At 40.7% G+C, this 17,995-nt stretch overlaps 1 protein-coding gene across 9 annotated transcripts in view; it reads left to right on the top strand.

The window, feature by feature from the left end:
- UNC5D (unc-5 netrin receptor D) overlaps positions 1-17,995 on the top strand; it is a 531,172-nt gene that overhangs the window by 343,810 nt on the left and 169,367 nt on the right. For all 9 annotated transcript variants that reach the window (XM_088021397.1, XM_028089446.1, XM_088021399.1 and 6 more), the window contains exon 4: positions 6,151-6,254. In XM_088021397.1, the coding sequence (XP_087877523.1) occupies positions 6,151-6,254 (104 nt within the window). The remainder of the gene's footprint in view (positions 1-6,150; positions 6,255-17,995) is intronic.

A 17,995-nucleotide genomic window follows, 5' to 3' on the forward strand; every position in this document is an offset into this window, starting at 1 on the left:
AGTCTGCTTCTCCCTCTGCCCCTCCCCCCTCTCATGTGCTCTCTCTCTCAAATAAATAAATAAAAAATCTTAAAAAAAATTTATGTAGCTGTATTGAGATATATCTGACAAATTACGATTTGTGATGATTTGATATATTTTTATATTGTGGAATGATTACCACAATAAGGTTAGTTAACATATCCATCACCTCACATAGCTACTGTTTTTTTTTTCTTTTTTGTAGTAAGAACATTTAAAATTTACTCTCTCAGTAACTTTCAAGTGTCCAGTATAGCATTGTTAACTATATCACCATGTTGTATGTCAGGTCCCCAGAATTTACTCATCTTGTAACTAGAAGTTGTACACTTTGACCTCCATCTTGCCTTTCCCTCACTCCCCAGCCCTGGGCAACCACTAATCTACTCCTTGTTTGTGAGTTCAGCTTTTTTGTATTCCAGATCAGTATTTGTCTTTCTTTGACTTATTTCACTTAGCATAATGCCCTCAAGGTCCATTTGTGTTGTCACAAATGGTGGGATTTGGTTCTTTTGTAATGTATATTACATATACATATATGTATGTATATGTAATATACATACATATATATATATATATATAGTAATACACACACCTCCATTCATCCATTGATGTACTCTTAGGTGGTTTCCATGTTTTTGCCAATAATGTTGAAAGGAGCGTAGGGTGTCAACATCTCTTCACCATAGTGATTTTATTTCCTTTGGATATATATATCCAGGAATGAGATCGCTGCATCCTATGGTAGTACTGTGTTTAAGTTTTTGAGGAACCTCCATGCTATTTTCCGTAGTGGCTGTGCCAGTTTACATTCCCACCAACAGTGCACAAGGGTTCCCTTTTCTCCAAATTCTCGTCAACATTTATCTCGTCTTTTTGGTGACAGCAGTTCTAACAGGAGTGAGGTGATATCTCACTGTGGATTTGATTTGCATTTATCTGATGATTAATGATGTTGAGCACCTTTTCATGTACCTGTTGGCCATTTGAATGTCTTCTTTGGAAAAATGTTTATCTGAGTCCTTTGCCCACTTTTTAAATGGATTGTTTATTCTTTTGTTGTTGAGTTGAATGAATTCTCTGTATATTTTGGAGATGAGCCCCTTATCAGACATATGGTTTGCAAATATTTTCTACCATTCCATAAGTTGCCTTTTCACTTTCTTGATCATTTCTTTTGCTGCACAAAAACTTTTTAATTTGATATAGTACTAATTGTTTGCTTTTGCTTTTGTTGCTTGTGTTTTTGTTGTCACATCCAAAAAGTTGTTGTCAAGGCCCGTGTCAAGAATCTTTTCCCCTAGGTTTTTCTTTTAGTCATTTTATGGTTTCAGGTCATACATTTAAGTCTTTAATCCATTTCTTTTTTTTTTTTAAGATTTTATTTGAGAGAGAACGAGAGCATGAGCATGAATGGTAGGGAGAGGGAGAGGAAGAAGCAGACCCCCCACTGAGCGGGGAGCCCAACATGGGGTTCAATCCCAGGACCCTGAGATCCTGACCTAAGCTGAAGGCAGGTACTTAACCAACAGCCACCCAGGCACCCCAAGTCTTTAATCCATTTCGAGTTAATTTTTGTGAGTGTTAAAAGGTAGGGGTCCAATTTAATTCTTTTGCATGTGGTTATCCAATTTCCCCACTACCTGTTATTAAAGAGATATCCTTTCCTCATTTAGTATAAGTGGCTCCCTTGTCAAATATTAGTTATCTGCATATTTGAGTTTTTATTTCTGGGCTCTCGATTCTGTTGCATTCATCTGTGTGTCTGTTTCTGTGCTGATACTATATTGTTTTGATTACTATAACTTTTTGGTGTAATTTGAAATCAGGAAGTATGATGTCTCTAGCTTTATTTTATTTTATTTTTTTTCCAAGATTGCTTTGGCTCTTCGAGGTCTTTTGTGGTTCCATGTGAATTTTAGGATTGTTTTTTCCTATTTCAGTGAAAAATGCCATTGAAATCTTTGTAGGGATTGCATTGAATCTATTGATGGCTTTGCATAGTATAGACATTTTAACAATATCGATTCTTCACATCCATAAAATTGTTAGTTACATTTGTTTATTTACTCCAAAGATACTTATAAAATTATTATGTTTATAATTTTCTTAATTTTGTTAAAGTTCAAAATTTCAACTATAACATAGTTAAGGCCTTTGTTTTTTCTTTTTAAAAATATTTTACCTTGTATCCAGTGAGCTCTTTTGCAAACTCGCGTCTTTTTACAGCTCAGAGACGAGTTATTATCATTATTAAATAGGTTATCATTTATTTTCTTTCAGCTTGTTATTGCCTTCTAAAATTCCTATTATATTTAATACTCTATTTCTCTATCTCAGCATTATCTTTTATTATTTATTTTGCTGGAAAATCTTATCATTTTATCATTTTCCTCTTAGCTCATTCATTCAACATATATTTATTAAGGACATGCTCTGTATCAAATGTTCAGTAGGCACTGGGAATATGTAGGTGACCCTCTCAGAAATAAAGCCCCCCTTCCTAGAACTGATGATCTGGTGAGGAAAACAGGTAAGGGGGTAAGCAATTGTAAGCCCCCACAAAACTTCCTAGAGGAAGTTTCTTAAACTGGGTTTTGTTGGTTACAAAGCTGTTCTCTCTCGCCTCTAAAACCACTGGTCTGTAGTTTGTAAAGGGCTGGGGACTTCTTTGCTAGATCCTGGCTCCCTGTAAGGTTTCACCAGCAGGAGGCACCAGAGGGGACTGAACAATGGAAGTGGGAGAAAGGCTACTTCTTGTGAATTTTCTGTCCAGGTCAGTACACCACCCCCGCTCCCCTCACCCAGAGTTTCTTCATCCTAGAAGTGGCAGTTGCTTCTTGTTTCCGGCTTACTATTTTTTCCCAAATGCTTCCAGAACCAGCTTTGTCAGGCCCCATGGAAGTGCCAGCACCAAGCTGATGCGCAGACTTTCTCAGAGGTCTTGGTCTTGACTTGGATCCCTCTTCCAAGTTCCCGAGGTGCCCGCACCAGTGCCCAGTGCTGTGCGGCTCTGTTATCCCAACCTCTTCCTTTTGCCTCATCGTCCCCCTTTGCCTTTTTAATTTTCCTGCCTGGATCCTCCCTCGTTTGATATTCTGCAGTATTTAGGATGCTGTTTACAGTCTTCATGATATGTATATTTCTAACTCAGCACTTATGTTGTTTTTTTTCCCCCTGCATAGTGGCAGTTTTTTTGATCTCAGATGTTATCCTATTTATAACTCCCTACTCTAGATTCTCAGTTGCTATTTCCTTTTGATTTTAAAGAGCTTAAATTAGAAGTTATCCAAAAATGCCTCCTGTTTCTTGTCTTAGAGGAAGCCACTCAGTTTCAGTTCTATGGTTTGCCTCCTTTATTTGTAGAAAAATTGTTTTTATATGGTGGGGGATGGTTTCCCTACTGTTGGAAGTTGCATAGGTTCCTGTCTGAATTTTTCAAGCCTTGGAACTAATGTAGCTGATAAAAGTACTTAGTTGCCAATTCAGAAACTTAATTAGGTTGAGTGACCTATGGTGAGAATCAGAGGTAGAGCTGGAAGCAGGTACCTCTGTGTCTAAGAGTTTATTTCCATGGTTTTTAATACATTTAGTAGTTAGCTGGAATTTGTCTGGTCTGTTTGCCCTCTTTGGGAATCAGGAATGCCAGAGTTCCCGCCTCTGGTACAGGCCAGGACGCGGTGATAGTTGCGTTTCTCCTTTGGTATGATATCTGGTACATGGTCAGCTGCCTGTTAGGATCCTGATACATGACACCACACTTTTTCCCTGACCCCTTACTCCATTGCTGATTAATCTTTCATCTTCTTATCTCCACACTGAGGAGTGTTATATGCGTCTTGTTGGAACCCTTCCAGTGATTTCCAATGTCAATGGGGAAGAGCAAGAGGCTGGGTAGGTCCCTTCATTTGTTTGGTCCTGGCTGGAGGAGATCTGCTAGAACTGTCTCAAAATTTCTTGACAAGTACCCTTTCCTACATCCCAGGGTCAATACAGGGTTTTCTATTTTGTTGAGCAGTTTGGAAGGGGGAGGAAAAATGATTTTGCTCTAGTTTTCTTTTCATCTGCCTCTGTATTAACGTAGTGGAGTGCAGAGCTAACCATAAACTATGCATTTTGCTACCGTTCCCATTTCTTCTGAGTAAAGAAAAGGAATAGGAGAGGAAGATAGAATAGAAATTCCCACTGTCCATTTTCTGTGCTTCATCTGGTTGAATACAGATTATTTGGTGTTGTCAAAGCTGCAACCATTATGTAGCAGCATGAAGTAAGCCTTCATTTAGAAAACAAAGCAATCAAGGAAAACAAAATGGCAAACAAACCAAACAAAAATAGCCACAAAAACTCAATCCTTTCCATTAGCAAAGTGAGTGTTAGCAAAACTCGTGTTAGAGTCACTCTCACACTGTATGCTAGACCAATTTCAGTGCGGTCCTCATGGATAAATGAATCCTATGGAAGAGGGATTTTTGACTCACAGATTCCTTGTGGGAGAGCAAAGGACACTTTGTGGTCCAGTTGTGCAGGCAATGGGAGATTTTTCATTCTGGTGTTTACCCACAGTTCCTCACTCACTTTTATCATAAGTCAGGTGACCCTCATCATACTTGGAGTCAGAAATTCTGAATCATAAGGGCTATGGCAGTTTACGGATCTCGAATAGAAGGAAGCTAGCTTTACGAATCAGGGGACAGCAGAGAAAGGAGAAGAAGGTTCCTGCCACCTGCCTGCCATGCAAGCTCTTTTCATATCTTTTGCCTCGTATATACTCATGAAGATCCCTGAATATATAGCACTACTGACAAAAGACATCGGTTGCCTCTGGGAGGGAAAACATTAAGAGCAGAATTCCAAAGAATATGAATACATGGATTGCTCTGCTTGATATTCATCCAGTGTTTCTGACTTGCTAAAAGCAAGTTTAATGTATTTATACAATTTGTAAAGATATAACTGATTCTGGAGCTCTGCTGTTTACAGGGAACATATTTCATCTTATTGTAAGCACTAAAGAAAATTAAATCAATAAATCCACAGCCTGTAATTTGAGATACTCAATTGAAGAAAAATACATTGTCTGGGAGGGAGGGGGAATCATTTACTTCGAGAAAGACTTGTAAAGCTGTCTTCACTCTACTATCCCAGGATTTCGAGTGACGGCAAGAGTTAAGCCTGTGCTGTAAAATTATCAAAGGGTTGTTGTGACACCTCAGAACAAGCAGAGGCCAACTCCCACTTTGGTTCTTGAGGCGTACGCTCAAGTGGAAAGCCATGCAAGGCAAAGCTTTTTCTCTCTGAACTATCCATGTGTCCTTTTCCCTGAGAAAGTTGGGCTGGGCAGAGACTGAATGTCAGGAAACTCAGTGCATGTTTCCCCCTCGTTGCCCTTGATGTTCTCTGTGACCACTGGAAAGCCAATTAACCTCTCCGAACATCACCCTTCCATGTGTAAAAGGTTAATAGTGAAGCTTGTTTGCAAAGTGCCTTGAGCCTTCCATGAAGGGCACTACACAGATACCCAGCGTCGCTGTTCGACTGGAGGGCATTGTATTTTTTAATTATATGTTTGGTTGGATGGGTTATAGATTTTGTTGTGGTTGGATGTTGCCCCATTCTCCCTGGTTACACATAAAAGACTAATAGGTAATCTCCCTCTATTACCATCTTCTAGAGCCCACTAGAGGGTTAAGAGAAAGGCAGAGGTTACAGATTAATAAGGCATTCTTCAGTTAATAATAAAAAAAACACATGCATCTCAACTGCGTAATAGCTGTGGATAGCAATTTATTAGGCTAAGTGTTTCATCAGCTGCTAAGCAGATTATATTGGCAGAGACTCAGGGAATGATGAGTTGTTTTTTGTTTGTTTGTTTTCATTCTGCTCCCCCACTAAATCTTTTCTCCTTCATATCAGTATAGAGCATTAGGAAGTTCCGTTTAAGGTTTATTTCAAATGTGCTTGTGAGTATTTGGCAAAACAATTTTCTTCTTCTGGAATTTCTGAAATCCGCTGACTTTTCCGTGTATATCTAGTTTATGACATTAAGCTCACGATTTTATTGTATTTGGAACAAATGTGAATAATACTGGCCCAAGAGCAAATTGTCAAGACCTCACACTTTTTTTGCAGATTTACGGAAAAACTTCGAACAAGATCCTCAGGGAAGGGAGGTTCCCATTGAAGGCATGATAGTGCTGCATTGCCGACCACCCGAGGGAGTTCCTGCAGCTGAGGTAAGTGACCCATGGGACCAGACCTGGTCCCAAGAGGGAGAGTGAAGTTCTGTGTGGTCCTAAGTGAAGTAAAAGAGCCTGGGTCTGGCATTCTTGCTGTCTGGACCCATTTGCTAAAGACAATGAAGAAACTGAGAAGGAAATAAGTTGGAAAAGGAAATTGTCTCTCGTCTACTTTGTTGTTGACACAAAGCTCTTGCGAGGTAGTCTGAGTAGGATTTGTGTTCTTGATTCTGGTGACCTCAGATGACACAGATGGCATCCTTTGTGTCCTCAGTCAGTCACCTTGGTTGCCGTGATATGCACATTGGGTCCTGGATCAACCTGAGCTCTAATAGGCAAAGCCACATGAAAAAGTGCACAGGGAAGTAGATCAGCCCTTCGTGACAAGTCTCACTGGTGTTTGTACTTCGTTTTTCTTTACTTATGGAACCAACGTTCATTGAGCATTTATTATGCTGTAGGCACTGTGCTGGCATGGCAGATATAAAAAGTGATGATGTAGCCACAGGTCTCCTTCAGAGTGGGGGTCTAGAATCTGGAGTCACTCTGGTTTTTGCTCCTTGCATGTTTTCTAGAATGTCTACCATGCTATTAGAATATAATTGTCAGGGATGACATATTGTGGTCATAGGGAAGCCTTCCTAAGTCTTTCAGTCACTCTTAAAAGATGTCCTGATAGATGAGTAATACAGTCGTGAAGGCAATATTAGGGGCAGGGACAAGCTAGGCAGTACCAGGAATGCTTAGTAGAATGATCATTTTTCTAAATGGAGGCCTGAGTTGAGTAATAGATAGTCCAGTTGTGGCTCTTCTGTGGGAAGCTAGGAAACCTACCTCAGAGCAATGGTTTGTTTATTCGCTGAGAAGTAGAGGTTTAAAAAAAAAGGAGCCTTTGCCTCCCATTTTTCGCTAAAATTGCTGTGGGATTTTGTAATTGGAAGGACAAAGGAATAGAGAAAATAAAGGGGAATGGAAAAACACACACACTTGCATGTTTAGATAGAAAGCATGCTGGGTGGACACTATTCAAAGCTCAAGTGGTTCACAGAAATGAAGTAAACGGACTTGAAAATTAAAGTGAACATTCCATGCATGATAGGAAATGATTAGAAAGGAAATTTCTAATCTTATTTTTAGATTTTTATTTAATGTGAACAGAAAGATTTTTGATCTTCTTTTGCTCCCTTCCTGTTCCTTACAGAGCGTGCTCTGGTTTCCAGAGCGGGGTGATGGGCAGCAGGGCGTTAAGCTCACAGGTGAATGTTTCCCTCCTGTTCAGGACACCCCAGTGGTCCCAGGAGTCTGACCTGGGCATCAGCAGTTTGCTAAAGACACCACCCACCTCTGAAAATCCTGACTTGCAAATGTCCGTGTGGACATGAAATCGGGGCGGGGGGAGGGCGTTTAACTCAGTGCACTTCCCATTCTGCCTTTGACATCATATGACCCTTTTATTTTAACCATGTGTATGTTATTGGGAATAAATTTCAGAGCCAGGCTGGCTGATTTTAAATAGAGGGCCCTTTCAAGGAGCAGCCAGGGCTGCAGGATGTTTTAAAACAGAGATTCTGAGCTGAAAGTGAGGGGAAAGCTGTGTTTTGTACATTCTGTCTTGTAGGATGAATATGGAGAGTGTTTCAGCTACATTATGGGTTAATGGGCTATTGTGGAGCCCTGACAAGCATTTATAGCATCATCATAATGTGAGAAAGCATCCCAATTCCAAACACTCGAGTTACCTTGGAATTTATGAGTTGGATATACCTATATCCACGCACCAATATTTACAGCTCCTTTAGCATGCAATAGCTTACACGGTGGTTATTACCACCACCATCTGTGTTTTTGCTGAAGGGAGGGCAGAATGCGAGAAGAAAGCTGAGGGAAGAACAAGGAGAGGGAAGGAGAGGGAGAATATACATACCCTTCCAGATGGGGTCTCCCGGGGTGGAGACGACTGCCCATGCCTGTCACGTGGTCTTCAGATCTCCAAGAGTACACCGCTGTGCATTCTGACCTCACAGGCGACGATCCTGCGGTTCATGACTCTCCAGGATGGCCGTGATTGGGAACTCTGCTTGGAAATCGATCAGTTATGTCAAAATTGTCACTGTAAAATACTACCTGTTCTCTTCCTTGAGCGCGGACGCTCTTCCCTTTCCACCACGTGATTCCCTTCATGCCCACCTGCTGTGGGGCCACGGGGTCATCACTAGAAGGGGTTGTGCCTGACAGGACCACTGGTATGTCAGCTGGTTTTGTCCTCCTGTGACATAGGAGGTATCCTCCTTGGCACTTTGAAGACCTGTACAATTGTCTTCGCTCTGTGAGGTAGAACTTCCTACACAACTGACTCACCCGTATGAGCACAGAAGATGGTATTGAAGCATAGAAAGAACTACCACGTAGAGAATGTCCCCATGTGCTGGGCGCTGTGTTCAGTACCTTCTCTGTAGTATTTCATTTGATTTGCAAAAGAGATGCCAGAAAATTATAGGTGTTTTCATGTCCTTCTTACAGGAACTTGCCCAAGCTCTCAGATCACTAGCAAGTCAATCTAACCTTAAAGCTCAGATCTTTTATTTCTTCTCTAATATTTTTTGTTGGTTTTTAATGAGACTGTTGGTTGTCAGTTTCCCCCAAGCCTTTTTGAAGCTTAAGAGCCCCTTGGCCAGTGGTAACCTCTCTGTTTGCTATGCTACCTGACTTTCCATCCTTAGAAATGGAGCTTTAAATTAAAATTTCTTCTAGCTAATATGCCAATCCTAAACCTTGTGTAAATTGTGTTCTTTTCTTTGAGGTAGGTAATCTGGTGGTAAAACAAAGAACAGCGCAATGAAAAAATAGAGGCTTTGGGAGCTCAGGGGGACAAGGAACAGGGAGAGGGACATCTGTGGAGCCTCTCTGCTCCCAACGGCCAGCAGCCTCGGTTTGATGCTGTCCTAGGAGATAGGAAAGTACTGGATGTCCAGAGTTACAGGGAAGAGGCCATGGAGGAGAAGAAAAGGGGGCATATAAAAGCGGAAGGGAGAGATCCTAGGGTAATCTCTACCCTCATTACATTTTTCCTATGTCTGGCATTGGCCATGACTGATCTCATTGTCATGAAGGGTCAGACCCTGACTAGCAATTCCCAATGCTGTGACCTATAGCAATTTACTAGCTACTGTGAACCTCAGATTCCTCATCCAGAAATGGGAAACATATTTTCCTTGTAGGATTGCTATGACGCAAAGAAAGAAAAAAACCTGAGAATATGCAAAACGGTTTTTAAGTACTAAATAAATAGTTTGGATTATTGTGGTTTCTCTTCTTCCTCTTTATCCTAGTCTTTTATAAAAAGATTCACAAACCTTTGGTTCTCAGAGAAGATGTAAAGGCTCCATTGTGGTTGGAGAACCAGAGTAAAACTGAGACCCTTAAGATACCTGACACATTTTCAGCCCCGTGAAAAAGCAGGGTGCTGCTAAGACAATCCCTCCTTACCTCAGACTTCCCATGAGCTCTGCCTTTCCCGCCTGAGCCCTCTGTTCTTACTTCTCAAGCTCATCAAAGGACGAAGGCATGCTCTCCACTTTCCTCTCTTTTAATCTATCACATGGAATGAGTAAATGGTTATTGACAGAAGCTGGTGACTCTCAATGTTTGTTCATCTCACTTACCCCAATGGAGAGTCTAATGTATGGTATTGTTAGTAGCAAAATACTTTCCAAAAAGTAGCATATGAACTTGAAGATTCTCACCAGACTCATTTACACACTGGTTTGGATGAAATAATAGGCCACACACTCTGCAAGGTACCTGAAATGTGAACAGATGATAATTCAAGTTTTTCTAAATGCTGTGAGCTCATCCTATAGCTGGATGTATTAGAGCATATTTGTCACGCAGTTACTTTTAACCTTAACCTTGGGACAATTCTAACTAAAGAGAGCAACTTTAGTGTTTGACACTTGATGTTTAGCTAAAACCAGTTTGCTCTTTTCAAAACAATTCATTATCCCACACTGCACTTTTTTATACTCCCCAATTAAATGGTAAATCTATCTTTCATAAAAGTTAGAAATTATGTCCAATGAAAATCTGACATTTTAATGATTTTCCACAGATTAAAATTGTAGAGTTCTCAATAAATCCTGATTTACTGATGTTGGCTATAAAATGGTTATTGCTGTTAATAAAGCTTGTAAATCTAAACAGGTTATATTTGCCTTGGACAATAAAACTTGCCATAAAGGCTTAGTGTCTAAGGCTAATTCTGCTCACATCAAGGTAAACAACCTACTCAAAATAATTCAATGTCTTTGAGAATTAAGGCCCCAAAGCTAAGTAACTGACAGATTCTAGCCTTGAACCAGGCACTATTCTTGTTTTTATCTCACCAAGGAGTCAGGACCGTGCTGGAATTAGAAAATTCAAGAAGGTCAGGGGCCTTAGCACAGTGTGGGTAAGGAGAAGGGTCCCCTCTTTCTGTTGAGCGCCAAATCAGTTTTGTCATTGACTGATCACTAGGTTGGAATGCTTGTATAGCAAGGGGAGGTTCCAGGACTGGAATGAAAGAATGTATTTTCGGTTTCGTAAAGTGTGTCAGAGTCATACAAGTATAAGAAGCCAAATTATTGGTGGTAGGGGTGTTTGGGAAGGGGGAAGTGGGGGCAGGGATTTGGGGGCAGGAGAGCCTTTCCTTTCCAGATGCCCAGGTGGAAATCAAAGGTATTTTGAGAAGCTCTATTAATCTTAGTGTACTTGGTGGACCATTTGCTTTGTTTTCTTATGTTTGTGGAATTTTTTTTTTTTTTTTTGTCTTCCATTTCTAAGGTAAAGGACAAAAAAAAAAAAAGGATCGTCTAGTCTTCTTTGTGGTTAGTCCCCTATGAGTCTGGTGTTCTTGCACAAATCAGGTGGAGAGGTGAGCAGTGTCATGTTTTTTGAACTGTCAGGATATTGCCAAGTGACTCTCCCTTTCCCTACGGTGTGGTTGAACATTTTCCCTGGCTGCTTGGCACCCTGGCCTGGCTCTTTGGCCTTCCTAGAGGCTCTGGATACTACTAATATTTTTTTTTAAATTTTTTTATTGTTATGTTAATCACCATATATTACATCATTAGTTTTTGGTGCAGTGTTCCATGATTCATTGTTTGTTCATAACACCCAGTGCTCCATGCAGAACGTGCCCTCCTCAATACCCATCACCAGGCTAACCCATCCCCCTACCCCCCTCCCCTCTAGAACCCTCAGTTTGTTTTTCAGAGTCCATCATCTCTCATGGTTCGTCTCCCCCTCTGACATACTCCCCTTTTCTTCCTCTCCTGTTATCTTCTTCTTTTTCTTTTTTCTTAAAATATGTTGCATTATTTGTTTCAGAAGTACAGATCTGTGATTCAACAGTCTTGCACAATTCACAGCGCTCACCGTAGCACATACCCTCCCCAATGTCTATCACCCAGCCACCCCATCCCTCCCATCCCCAACCACTCCAGTAACACTCAGTTTCTTTCCTGAGATTAAGAATTCCTCATATCAGTGAGGTCATGTGATACATGTCTTTCTCTGACTGACTTATTTCACTCAGCATAACACCCTCCAGTTCCATCCACGTCGTTGCAAATGGCAAGATCTCATTCCTTTTGATGGCTGCATAATATTCCATTGTGTATATATACCACATCTTCTTTATCCATTCATCTGCCGATGGGCATCTTGGCTCTTTCCACAGTTTGGCTATTGTGGACATTGCTGCTATAAACACTGGGGTACACGTACCCCTTTGGGTCCCTACATTTGTATCTTTGTGGTAAATACCCAGTAGTGCAATTGCTGGATCGAACGGTAGCTCTAATTTCAACTGTTTGAGGAACCTCCATACTGTTTTCCAGAGGGGTTGCACCAGCTTGCATTCCCACCAACAGTGTAGGAGGGTTCCCCTTTCTCCACATCCCCGCCAACATCTGTCGTTCCCTGACTTGTTAATTTTAGCCATTCTGACGGGTGTGAGGTGGTATCTCATTGAGGTTTTGATTTGGATTTCCCTGATGCCCAGTGATGTTGAGCACTTTTTCATGTGCCTGTTGGCCATTTGGATGTCTTCTTTGGAGAAATGTCTGTTCATGTCTTCTGCCCATTTCTTGATTGGATTATTTGTTCTTTGGGTGTTGAGTTTGATAAGTTCTTTATAGATTTTGGATACTAGCCCTTTATCTGATATGTCATTTGCAAATATTTTCTCCCATTCTGTAGGTTGTCTTTTGGTTTTGTGGACTGTTTCTTTTGCTGTGCAAAAGCTTTTTATCTTGATGAAATCCCAATAGTTCATTTTTGCCCTGGCTTCCCGTGCCTTTGGCGATGTTTCTAGGAAGAAGTTGCTGCGGCTAAGGTCGAAAAGGTTGCTACCTGTGTTCTCCTTTAGGATTTGGATGGACTCCTGTCTCACGTTTAGGTCTTTCAACCATTTGGAGTCTATTTTTGTGTGTGGTGTAAGGAAATGGTCCAGTTTCATTCTTCTGCATGTGGCTGTCCAATTTTCCCAACACCATTTGTTGAAGAGACTGTCTTTTTGCCATTGGACATTCTTTCCTGCTTTGTCAAAAATAAGTTGACCATAGAGTTGAGGGTCCATTTCTGGGCTCTCGATTCTGTTCCATTGATCTATGTGTCTGTTTTTATGCCAGTACCATACTGTCTTGATGATGACAGCTTTGTAATAGAGCTGGAAGTCCGGAATTGTGATGCCGCCAGCTTTGCTTTTCTTTTTCAGTATTCCTCTGGCTATTCTGGGTCTCTTCTGGTTCCATACAAATTTTAGGATTATTTGTTCCATTTCTTTGAAAAAAGTGGATGGTATTTTGATGGGGATTGCATTGAATGTGTAGATTGCTCTAGGTAGCATTGACATCTTCACAATGTTGATTCTCCCAATCCATGAGCATGGAACGTTTTTCCATTTCTTTGTGTCTTCTTCAATTTCTTTCATGAGTATTTTATAGTTTTCTGAGTACAGATCCTTTGCCTCTTTGGTTAGATTTATTCCTAGGTATCTTATGGTTTTGGGTGCAATTGTAAATGGGATCGACTCCTTGATTTGTCTCTCTTCTGTCTTGTTGTTGGTGTATAGGAATGCCACTGATTTCTGTGCATTGATTTTATATCCTGCTACTTGACTGAATTCCTGTATGAGTTCTAGCAGTTTTGGGGTGGAGTCTTTTGGGTTTTCCACATACAGTATCATATCATCTGCAAAGAGTGAGAGTTTGACTTCCTCTTTGCCGATTTGGATGCCTTTGATTTCTTTTTGTTGTCTGATTGCTGTGGCTAGGACTTCTAATACTATGTTGAATAGCAGTGGTGAGAGTGGACATCCCTGCCGCGTTCCTGACCTTAGGGGAAAAGCTCTCAGCCTTTCCCCATTGAGAATGATATTCGCTGTAGGTTTTTCATAGATGGCTTTTATGATATTGAGGTATGTACCCTCTATCCCTATACTCTGAAGAGTTTTGATCAAGAAAGGATGTTGTACTTTGTCAAATGCTTTTTCTGCATCTATTGAGAGGATCATATGATTCTTGTTCTTTCTTTTGTTAATGTATTGTATCACGTTGATTGATTTGCGGATGTTGAACCAGCCTTGCAGCCCAGGGATAAATCCCACTTGGTCCTGGTGAATAATCCTTTTAATGTACTGTTGGATCCTATTGGCTAGTATTTTGGTGAGAATTTTTGCATCCATCTTCATCAAGGATATTGGTCTGTAATTCTCTTTTTTGATGGGGTCTTTGTCTGGTTTTGGGATCAAGGTAATGCTGGCCTCATAAAATGAGTTTGGAAGTTTCCCTTCCATTTCTATATTTTGGAACAGTTTCAGGAGAATAGGTATTAATTCTTCTTGAAATGTCTGATAGAATTCCCCTGGGAAGCCATCTGGCCCTGGGCTTTTGTTTCTTGGGAGATTTTTGATGACTGTTTCAATTTCCTTAGTGGTTATAGGTCTGTTCAGGTTTTCTATTTCTTCCTGGCTCAATTTTGGTAGTTGATACATCTCTAGGAATGCACCCATTTTTCCAGGTTATCTAATTTGCTGGCATAGAGTTGCTCATAATATGTTCTTATAATTGTTTGTATTTCTTTGGTGTTGGTTGTGATCTCTCCTCTTTCATTCATGATTTTGTTGATTTGGGTCATTTCTCTTTTCTTTTGGATCAGTCTGGCCAGGGGTTTATCAATCTTGTTAATTCTTTCAAAGAACCAGCTCCTAGTTTCGTTGATCTGTTCTACTGTTCTTTTGGTTTCTAGTTCATTGATTTCTGCTCTGATCTTTATGATTTCTCTTCTCCTGCTGGGTTTAGGCTTTCTTTGCTGTTCTTTCTCCAGCTCCTTTAGGTGTAGGGTTAGGTTGTGTATTTGAGACCTTTCTTGTTTCTTGAGAAAGGCTTGTATTGCTATATACTTTCCTCTCCCGACTGCCTTTGCTGTATCCCAAAGATTTTGAACAGTTGTGTTTTCATTTTCATTGGTTTCCATGAATTTTTTTAATTCTTCTTTAATTTCTTGGTTGACCCATTCATTCTTTAGTAGGATGCTCTTTAGCCTCCATGTATTTGAGTTCTTTCCGACTTTCCTCTTGTGGTTGAGTTCTAGTTTCAAAGCATTGTGGTCTGAAAATATGCAGGGAATGATCCCAATCTTTTGGTACCGATTGAGACCTGATTTGTGACCTAGGATGTGATCAATTCTGGAGAATGTTCCAGGGGCACTATAGAAGAATGTGTATTCCGTTGCTTTGGGATGGAATGTTCTGAATATGTCTGTGAAGTCCATTTGGTCCAGTGTGTCATTTAAAGTCTTTATTTCCTTGTTGATCTTTTGCTTAGATGATCTGTCCATTTCAGTGATTGGGGTGTTAAAGTCCCCCACTATTATTGTATTGTTGTCAATGTGTTTCTTTGCTTTTGTTATTAATTGCCTTATATAATTGGCTGCTCCCATGTTCGGGGCATAGATATTTACAATTGTTAGATCTTCTTGTTGGATAGACCCTTTAAGTAGGATATAGTGTCCTTCCTCATCTCTTATTACAGTCTTTGTTTTAAAATCTAGTTTGTCTGATATAAGGATTGCCACCCCAGCTTTCTTTTGGTGTCCATTAGCATGGTAAATGGTTTTCCACCCCCTCACTTTCCATCTGGGGGTGTCTTTGGGTCTCAACTGAGTCTCTTGCAGACAGCATATGGATGGGTCTTGTTTTTTAATCCAATCTGATAGCCTGTGTCTTTTGATTGGGGCATTTAGCCCATTTACATTCAGGGTAACTATTGAAAGGTATGAATTTAGTGCCATTGTATTACCTGTAAGGTGACTGTTAACTGTCTGTTTGTGTTCGTTTCTGCTCTTTGCTGCTTTTAGGTTCTCTCTTTGCTTAGAGGACCCCTCTCAATATTTCTTGGAGGGGTGGTTTCGTGTTTGCAAATTCCTTTAGTTTTTGTTTGTTCTTGAAGCTTTTTATCTCTCCTTCTATTTTCAATGATAGCCTAGCAGGATATAGTATTCTTGGCTGCATATTTTTCTCGTTTAGTGCTCTGAAGATATCTTGCCAGTCCTTTCTGGCCTGCCAGGTCTCTGTGGATAGGTCTGTTGCCAATCTAATGTTTCTACCATTGTAGGTTACATATCTCTTCTCCCGAGCTGCTTTCAGGATTTTCTCTTTGTCTCTGAGACTCGTAAGTTTTACTATTAGATGTCGGGGTGTTGACCTATTATTATTGATTTTGAGAGGGGTTCTCTGTGCCTCCTGGATTTTAATGCCTGTTTTCTTCCTCACATTAGGGAAGTTCTCTGCTATAATTTGCTCCAATATACCTTCTGCCCCTCTCTCTCTCTCTTCTTCTTCTGGGATCCCAATTATTCTAATGTTGTTTTGTCTTATCGTATCACTTATCTCTCGAATTCTGCCCTCGTGATCCTGTAGTTGTTTCTCTCTCTTTTTCTCAGCCTCTTTATTTTCCATCATTTGGTCTTCTATATTGCTGTTTCTCTCTTCTGCCTCATTTATCCTAGCATTTAGTGCCCCCATTTTTGATTGCACCTCATCAATAGCCTTTTTGATTTCGATTTGGTTAGATTTTAGTTCTTTTATTTCTCCAGAAAAGGTTTCTCTAATAACTTCCACGCTTTTTTCAAGCCCAACTAGTATCTTTAAAATCATGATTCTGAACTCTAGGTCCGACATCATACTAATGTCCGTATTGAGTAGGTCCCTGGCTGACGGTACTACCTCTTGTTCTTTTTGCTGAGGTGATTTCTTTCGTCTTGTCATTTTGTCCAGAGGAGAATAGATGAATGAGAGAACAAAATGCTAACAGGTTTACAACGTCCCCAGCAAATATACTGTATACAAATCAGAAAAAACCTGAAACCAGGGGAAAAGAAAGGGAAAGAAAGAAAAAAGAAAGAGGAAAAGAAAAAAAAAGAAAAAAAAAGATAAAAACAAAAACAAAACAATACAAAAAAGGCAGAATATGATCAAATATGATGAGGCTAGTGCATAGATCAGTGCCACACACTAGATTTTGGGCGTATTTTGGTCTGTTAGAAAAAAGTGCCTCCTAAAATTTTAAAGGTAGAAAGACATATATGTACAAAATAAGGGTTGATACAATGAAGGGATGGAAGATGACTGTAAAGATGAAAATTATAAAAGATTTTATAAAAGGACTTGGTAAGATAAGTTGTTTGAAAAAAGAAAGAAGATTTAAGAAAAAAAAAAGGAAAAAGGGAGAGAATGTGATCAGGCAGGAGACTAGAACAAAGCCATACACTAGTGATTTAGGGTATATTTTGATCTGTTAGAAGAAACTGTACCTCAAAATTTTAAAGAGAGAACAACTTATATATATATGCCAAAACTAAGGGTAACTACTATGAAGGGATAAAATATGACTCTAAAAATGAAAAACAAAAATTTTTTTTTAAAGGGATTTATAAGATGTTGGTTGAAAAAGGGAAAAAGAAAAATAAAAAAAAAAACAGTCAACAAAAATTAACTTTGATGAAATAATGAATCATGGTTAAAAAAAAAAAAAGCCATGAATCTATGTGCAGTATTCCCCTAGCAGTGGAGTTCTATTCTCCTTGATCGATCAACTTGGTCTTGGCTTGCTGGCTGTTTGTGCTGATCTTCTGGGGGAGGGGCCTGTTGCTGTGGTTTCCAAATGTCTTTGCTGGAGGCGGAATTGCCCCGCCCTTGTCGGTCCGGGCTAAGGAAGCTGCTCCGGTTTGCTCTCAGGAGCTTTTCTTCCCTGCAAGCTGTCGGTACAGCTTTGGAGGACCAGGGCAGAAATGGTGGCCTCCCAATCTCCACCCGGAGGAGCTGAGAACTCGGGGCCCCACTCCTCAGTGTGCCCCCAGAGAAAAGCAGTCACTTCCGTGTCCCCGGTCTCCGGCCGCACTCCGTGCTCACCCGGCCTGTGATCGAGCGCTGCTATCTCTGGCACCCGACCCCGCGCGGAGTCTCCAAACCCAGCAGATCCCTGCAGTGCGTTCCCGCACCGCTCCTCCCCGGGAAGGAAGGGGAGTCTCCCCGGATCTGCTGCTTGTTGGGTCCCTGCTGGGGGAGCCGTGCCCCGACTGGGCCGCAGATCACAGTTTATGGCAACCCCGAGCAGAGAGCCCGCGACTCTGCTCTGTCTCTGCAGCTGGCTTCCCTGCTCTGATACCTGGGAGCTCTGGCGCACTCAGGCAACCCCGGT

The sequence above is a fragment of the Eumetopias jubatus genome, unplaced genomic scaffold, assembly GCF_037043125.1.
Source record: "Eumetopias jubatus isolate StellerSeaLion01/CBP00866 unplaced genomic scaffold, mEumJub1_p1.0 scaffold_2, whole genome shotgun sequence".
Taxonomy (NCBI): Eukaryota; Metazoa; Chordata; class Mammalia; order Carnivora; family Otariidae; genus Eumetopias; species Eumetopias jubatus.